Raw genomic sequence first — 7,676 nt, forward strand, 5'->3', positions numbered from 1 at the left:
GTAATTTTAAACATCGGCTGCTTGTGGATAAAATGTGTCAAGCTAAAGGCTTTAAAATATGTTAATTAAAGTAATGTGGTTTTAAGGTCAAGAAATTATACTTTTAAGAGGACTTTTGTATTTTTCAGGACCTTCCAGCTCCGATCAAGCATGCCTGCTCGGTAGGGAAAAAGCGTGCCAACAAAGAGAAAAATCGCTATGCGAACATCCTCCCGTGTAAGTAAATATATGCAACGCGTTGGCTTGACATTTCGGATTACCTGCCTTAGATTTGAATACTAAAAAGCCGGGTTATTTTTAATCATCTCACAGCCGGACAAGTGGATAAAGAACTCGGCTGTCTAGTACCCTATTGTTTTTAACTCTTGTCATGCATGTGAAAACACTTGTGGTTGTAGAAATGTGAAGTTTCAACTCAGTCTAAAATATGGTTTGTAGGTACGGTCATTCGAAGTTCAAGCCAGTACATCCACTAGCATTGATCACATATGTTGGAAAAAGTTTTTGGCTGACATTTCTTGGAAAAATGAGCGCTGCGTGAGAACAGGAAATTCAAATTTCAAAAATTCGTGTCGGATTGACCGCAAGAAGTTACTCATAAGATCCTGAAGGAAGAAATCTAAGGCGGCGATATCGGGCATGGGTGGAAATCCCAGGGGATAGGGATGTGTGTATCCCCCCTTTGTTGACCAGAGGATGGGCTACTAATCATATTTTTGTTGAATTTTTGTGCAAAAACTGAAACGAATTCTAAGGAAATTTTCGGAATTTCCAACAACTAAATGTATTTAAGCACTCAAAAAAGAACAATTTTTTTAAAGCCATACGTCGTTTTAAGGTAAGGTTCTGCAGGACTGTAATACATTACAGAGGTACATGGTGTCAACCCCCTTCGCCTTTTCAAATGCAACGAAACTGAGTAAGCTTACCATTAAACTGTTTGTCAAAAGATAAATAGTCTTTGAAATCGTAAACGTCTTGCCCAAAACCTGTCTTCTGCTTTGAATTTATTTGACCAACAATTGAAAATGTATTACATTTTGGCTAAATTTCATTGAAAAACTTTCTACAGAAGCAGGGAAAACCTATATGCTTACAATTTTATTTACCATGCCTATTACTTTTTTTTGTTTCCCAGATATTTCCCAGACATCGGAATTAGGTTAGGAACAGTTTTTGTTCACATCATTTTGTGCATGTGGATTTTTATTTGAATTTAAATATGGTAAATAGGAAACTAGACTAGAATGGCGTGAAATTGACACAAAATACAGTGTAACATTCACGCATGAATAAAAAATGAATTGCAATCCATGGATAAGGATGAGTGTTTGTAAAGAGGATGAAAGATAACATTCACCTTTAAAGTCAAAAGCATGTTGAAAATTGAAATTACTAAGTGTACGATAAAAATCTATGCTGATACTATTTATTATTGCAGATCTATCATTAATAAAGAAGAAAATAATGTACATAGAATAGGTCTATCAAATAAATAATTGAAGTCTGGTTGATCTTCAGGTTTACCGATTCAGTTGGAGCATCAAACCTTTTCCTTATTGAATACGTTTACATTAGACATGTACTTGACACGTGACTAATCAATTCACTTTGGAATGCAAGCACATGTTGCTGCGGCCGAGGCTGACATACAGTGACTCATGCGTTATAATGGACAAAGCCCGTGGTTTCCTCTGTTCACGTGATTAATTACTCTCCTACAATCAAGCTGATTCAAGGGTGCTACATGAATGAGAATGAGATGTTTTTTCCTCAATACATGTGATTGATCCTCAATAACTGCAGATGACGATACTAGAGTGGTGCTGGAAAAGTTGCCAAATAAGCCCAACTCCGACTACGTAAATGCGAGTTACATTGACGTAAGTTTCCCAATTCAGTGACTTTACACCCTTAAGATAATTTGTTCTGTTTGTTGTAGGATTTACTGACCAAAGTCGAATTGACTTTCAGAAAGAAACCTAAAAGAAATGATAAAAAGACCCAAGGTTCATCCAAACCGACTTTCTGTGGCGGGGGAAACTTGACATTTCTTTATATAACCTTTTCTGTCCTTTCTGACGAGGGAGACTATTTTGTGGGGCTTTTTATAGCTTTTTGGAGGAAAGGGGGTGAAATTTTACCCAAAAAAGTTGTGATCTTTTTGGGCGGGGGGGAGCTGTTCGCCACATTTGACTTGCATATTGCATGACAGCTTAAGACGGGAGTAACAAAATAGCACTGAAACCCCAGCTGAAACAGTTTTGCTCATTGAAACGTAAATCTGCTACTTCCTTAAAAAAATTACTAGTTTGCACACCCATCTGCACTGTTTCCTACAGTTTGCGATAAAGTGGATTTAACGGGCTTACTATTGTTTATATTTCAGGGCTTTGATGAGCCACGGAAATACATTGCAACCCAGGGTGGGTATGGCCACAGAAAATCCTATACGGGATACTTACACCCCCCCACACACCCACACACAAAAACATACACACTGAAAAAAGTAGCTGAGAGATATAGAGGAGTGATCGTAAAAAGGGCATTTTGTCGCTGGGCTGTGTGTCTGATGCTCTGAGAAAGTTGTACTCACGCCAAAGACTGGGAGGAATATAGACAAAATCCACATTTCATGAACTTGAGATTCAAGACAGTTATAAAACTGGTACGTTTGCTTGGTGGAGTAGTGAAAGCACGGGTCCCTGTAGCATCTGTTAATTTGAGAGGAATTTTGAGAGGACCAAAAAAAAGCTTTTGTAGCCCTGGTGTTTGGAAAGATGATCACTTGAATGCACCCCTCCGTTATACCAACTAATACGGTACTGACTGAGTCACATGGCACTGTTTTTGTAACTTCAGGGTCAACTGTGAAGTCTATGATTGAACCCATTTGGGGATGGTTTACTCAAACGTTGCCTTTTGTTTATCATATTTTAAGGTCCTACTAAAGTATCTGTGGATGATATGTGGCGTATGGTTTGGCAAGAGAATGTGTCAAAGATTGTCATGTTGACCAACTTACGGGATGGAGTCAAGGTAAAACACTATTGAATGGGTATTTCACCTCGCCTAAGTAAGCAATAATCCAGTTTCCTGACATGATTCCGACGAGCTTTAGTATTTAAACTGTCATTATATGAGGAATAACTCGATTCCGAAAAAAATCCGAAATTGTTTGCTTTTTTTAAATTCGGACCTTCTCGTTGACTTTCGCAATTACTGGTGATAGGCCATATATACGTATCTTGAAAAACACAAATACCTGCCATGTTGTTTGTTATTGCTGTTGTTGCCAGGAAAAATGCGACAAATATTGGCCCGATGACACTACCACCTATGGTAACATCACTGTCAGATTAATGAACGAGGTGGAACACAACGGCTACATCGTAAGGGAGTTCACTCTAGCAATCAAGTCACAGGTGAACACAAACACTTGGTTGTTGCTGTTGGTGGTGTTGTTGTTTGTTGTTGTTGATGGTTGTTGGTTGTCGTCGTCGTCGTTTGCCGTTGTTTGTTGTTGTTGTCGTCGTTGTTGTTGTCGTTGTTGTCATGAAAGTCCATCGGTAATTTTAATTTTAAAAAGAAGCAGTGTGTCTATCAATTAATCAATCAAGGAAAGCTACTATGGTGATTAGTGTTTTGGGAATTTGTTCCCCTCAGAAGAGACTTCGTCAGGTTTGTCAGTTCCACTTCACTGCGTGGCCCGGGGACGGTTTACCAAAAGAATCAGCAAAATTGATCGAATTCATCAAAGCTGTCAGAGAGTTCAGGCCGGATGGTGCCGGACCTATGGTCGTCCACTGTAGGTGAGTCCTTTATGACAAGTATTACACAATTACTGTAGATTGTGACATCTCGTGTGACTTTGAGTTATACCATGAGCTGATGTTTTAAAGCTTGTGGTCCTTCTTGTTCATATATGCAGCTTGTATGTCAATTTTATTCAACTTATATTATGCCTTTGTGCTATCTAGCAAAAACGGTTTACATGCCTGACTAGAATATAACAGATAATAATACCGGATGAAACAGAGTCACATGTATAAGTTTTGTATTTTTTGAACCTGTTGTCATGTTGAATGTACGTATTCTTTGAAAAATGTCGAAAGGAAGCTTTTTTTTCCCCTAAAGCTGTGATTGAGTGGTGTAAATTAACGACACAGGTCACGTCTACACGAAGAGTTGACTCTTTTTTGTCTTGCAGCACGGGCACTGGTCGCACTGGATTATTCATAGTCCTGGACGCCATGTTGGACCAGGTAGAGAAAGAAGGCAGGGTGGATATTTGGAATTTCACACGTAGCATGAGAGATAAGAGAATTGGTGTGATACAATCCGCGGTGAGTAAACACTTTCTGTGAGTTGTCGATGCAAAGAGAAAGATTAACACAAAACGTTTGCATGCACACCAAAAGTACGCTTGTTGTGCGTGCAACGCCGTGTGAGGTTTATTACATACATGTACACTAGGCATGTGACTCAAAGCACAGTAAAACAATGTACATTTTATTAAATTTTGGTTATAATTTACGTGTTTCTTTCATGCAGCTGCACTACGAGTTCATCTTTGATACGCTTTTGAACACACTGAAGCGCGCTGAGACAACGGTCAAGTCGGCTTAGGCCCAGGGGACATTCCAAACTGCACCCGGACAATTTGCCCAAAGATTTGGGAGCATTCCTCAAACGCTGGAAATTGGTTATGTTTCGTTCAAGCTGGTTTTTCAGTAAGGCAGGGAACTGGAACAAGTCTCACAGACCGACTACTGAAAGCAGTTTCAATGTCTGTAACCGTGAGGCACGTAGCAATTCGTTTAAGATTTAGCATAAGTCTAGAATCGGGGTGTTTGTGTGATGATAGTAAAAAAAAAAGCCCCTTTGTGTAAAGATTTAATCCATATCCGGAAGAAATGTATCACTCTTTCACTATACACAGTTGGAAAGTAAAAGAATGCGTCCAATAGGTATATACCTATTGTCTTTCAGGGAGGGACTATTTTTGCACTGACAGTGATTAGCGCAACTGCGCGGACAGTACAGCAGACTACGTGCAGCTCTGTTATTTTACTCAGAATGGTCGGACACGGTGACGTGTAACCAAGTTGCAGGCTGAGGGTATTTGTTCATGGCAAAATTGAAAAAGGCTGCCGTTGTGACGTCAGTCCTTTCATAAAAGTATCGACTATTTTCAAAACACAAAAAAATTACGTATAAAAAATATACCACTGTGCTTTCAGCGGCCCCGAGCAGAAAAGCCCCCTCATCGGTTGAAAAGAGCTGCGTTGAGTGTTCTTTTATAGCGATGCGACTGTGAGCGTGCATTTCCTAGTTGTTCGTCAAACAGCGAAGTTCAGTTCCCACCAAAAGAGCCTTCGTTAAGACAATAGCGCCCTCTCTTGATCCTGTTCGAGGCCCTTGAGAATCGAGAGTTTTTGTTTTTGTTGCATTTTTTACATAAAAGGGGCTAATTTGAAAAAGGAACAATCCATTTCAAATCTTTTCGTTAAGTGAGTTCTCGTTTTCAACAAAATATTCTTTTGTATTTCTTTTAATTTGCCTCCCTATCGCTAGTTTATATTCGACGGCTATGGTAGAGTTTAGGTAAAGAAAGTTTAAAATACCCCTTCAATTGTATTGTTATTTTATTATTTGTTTTCTTTTTTATTTATAGGTCATACTGTAGTGCTAAGCTTATTGCTCAATATTTATCGTTTGTGTTTTTTGTTCTGTTTCTATTTTAAGTTCGCATTCATAAATGCCTCAGGCTGTCTCCTTATTCAACAACGTGCAACTTGACAGGGTATTAACATTTGATAATGCCCACTGAGAAGTGATAATGCCCTCTGGCACCTGCATACGAGACAGTTTAATGATTCTGGTTGGAGAAAAGTCTGTGTGCACGCAGCTCTCCATGCGCGCACCAAGTCCATATGAGGAGAATCTATTGGACAACTTGCACAAGGAATGTACCATAAAATGGACGGGGGTGTTCTGGAAAATGATAGTAAAATTTCAGAACGAAATCGTTGGAAATCCATCATATATTGACTTCTTTTGACTATCAGACTAAAACAAGGTATTTATGAATGAGAAGAAATATGTGCTTTTCAGGTCTTAAACTAACGTTTAACGTTTAAGATTGGCTCAGGAGACTCAATAAACGCTGATATTGCCATCGCCTGCGGCTCGGGAATTAGTCGCGTCCATTCTCCTGAGCCAGTCTTAAACAAGTTCATTGGATTTTACTCTGCTAGCATTGTATTTCAACATACCAACCCGTTGACCTGTGCCCCCTAAATGTAACTGTAAGGCCGTAAATAATTTAATACAATGATATTTAGTGTACATTTATAATGATCAAAAGTAAATTAAGTGCTAAAACTTCTTAATACTTCTCAGCTGGTTTTCCAAAATTATGTGTGTCCCAAACGAAAAAAAATAAGAGAGTTTGGTGTTTTATTGTGTACACAAATCATGTAACAGATATGGCAAAGTCAGGAACACGGTATTCATTTGTGAGGACAGTGAAATGTGGTTCCACAAATGAGCCGGTCACAAAACTTTCTCCAGGTTGTTATAAGAGATGTTGTACAGCCACATCGATTTCATGTAATAATTTTTAGTCCAGTCAACATAATGTACCCATTTCTATAAAAGTGCACACGTGTAGGTCTATCTAACATCTGCATTTGTGAAGCAGGCGTATAAAATCGAAGATATGTACTCACCTTTATTTGACGGATGGTAACGGATAACTATCCGTGCTGATTTCAGCGACAATGTACATGGTGATAAGTGGGACAGTGGTTGTGCATCCATCTATATAGGTGCAGGACTAATTCAAGCTAGACGTTGAGTGCCTTTCCATGTGTGTTTTTTTTTTTTTTTTTTTTGGTGCGTTGCGTACACAAGACGTTCATGCGTTTCACTTTCACTGACACAAAAATCTACTCCATTTACATAACACACGTGTGCATTGCGTTTGGCCGTCAAAATCGTTGCCGGGATATGCGCAACGCTTGGTGTAAGTGTTGGCACACGTTAAGCTCTCACATAGCTGGTGTGTATGCACAGAAAATCCGATTCATCTCACGGCTCAAAGAATTAATAAGATTCTCCACCCTTCATTGTTGCAGGGACGTCTATGTTATAAGAGACGACTTAAATAGTGGAGATTGGTTATTTATAATGACTTTGGTGTTTCGCGGTTCCATCCGTTCGATTCGAAGAATGTCCGTCTTTTCATCATTTTTTAAAGCATTGCCCTGGTTTATTTTAGTGTCCCAGTGACCTAATTAAAAAAACAATTATCGGTTTGTGCTAATAACTCTACTACAAGTAATTAATATGTTAGTTTTTGATATTCTATTTAGAAATGTAACCCAGATTAAATTTAAATTTGATAGAGTTCAAACTGAATCTATTCAGAAAATGATTATACGTACATCGTGTGTATATTGAAACCGTATACCAATTAGAATATTTATGAATGATTTAAAAAGTAATGCTTGTGGCATCGGAATGATTCGTACTTTTCAATAAGAATAGCTTTATTCAGATGGTTAAAAACATACACAGAATAAATTCCAGTGCATAATGTCTGAAAGTTATTTTGTGCAAAGTATAAAGGTTTGGAAGAAATAAAATGAATCATAGATATCCATACAATA

At 38.4% G+C, this 7,676-nt stretch overlaps 1 protein-coding gene across 3 annotated transcripts in view; it reads left to right on the forward strand.

The window, feature by feature from the left end:
- The window catches only part of LOC110980144 (receptor-type tyrosine-protein phosphatase kappa-like), a 30,964-nt gene extending 23,290 nt beyond the window's left edge, over positions 1-7,674 (forward strand). For 2 of the 3 annotated variants that reach the window (XM_087144484.1, XM_087144485.1), the window contains exons 17-25: positions 129-216; positions 1,139-1,162; positions 1,807-1,883; positions 2,390-2,426; positions 2,942-3,039; positions 3,300-3,425; positions 3,667-3,812; positions 4,211-4,346; positions 4,555-7,674. In XM_087144484.1, coding sequence (XP_087000610.1) covers positions 129-216; positions 1,139-1,162; positions 1,807-1,883; positions 2,390-2,426; positions 2,942-3,039; positions 3,300-3,425; positions 3,667-3,812; positions 4,211-4,346; positions 4,555-4,629 — 807 coding nt within the window. In that variant the 3' untranslated portion in view covers positions 4,630-7,674. The remainder of the gene's footprint in view (positions 1-128; positions 217-1,138; positions 1,163-1,806; positions 1,884-2,389; positions 2,427-2,941; positions 3,040-3,299; positions 3,426-3,666; positions 3,813-4,210; positions 4,347-4,554) is intronic. The other variant, XM_087144486.1, reaches the window with a different exon arrangement.
- The last annotated feature ends 2 nt before the right edge of the window (positions 7,675-7,676 follow it).

The sequence above is a fragment of the Acanthaster planci genome, linkage group LG12, assembly GCF_054643075.1.
Source record: "Acanthaster planci isolate LZ-2023a linkage group LG12, COTS_SCS, whole genome shotgun sequence".
NCBI classification, from domain to species: Eukaryota; Metazoa; Echinodermata; class Asteroidea; order Valvatida; family Acanthasteridae; genus Acanthaster; species Acanthaster planci.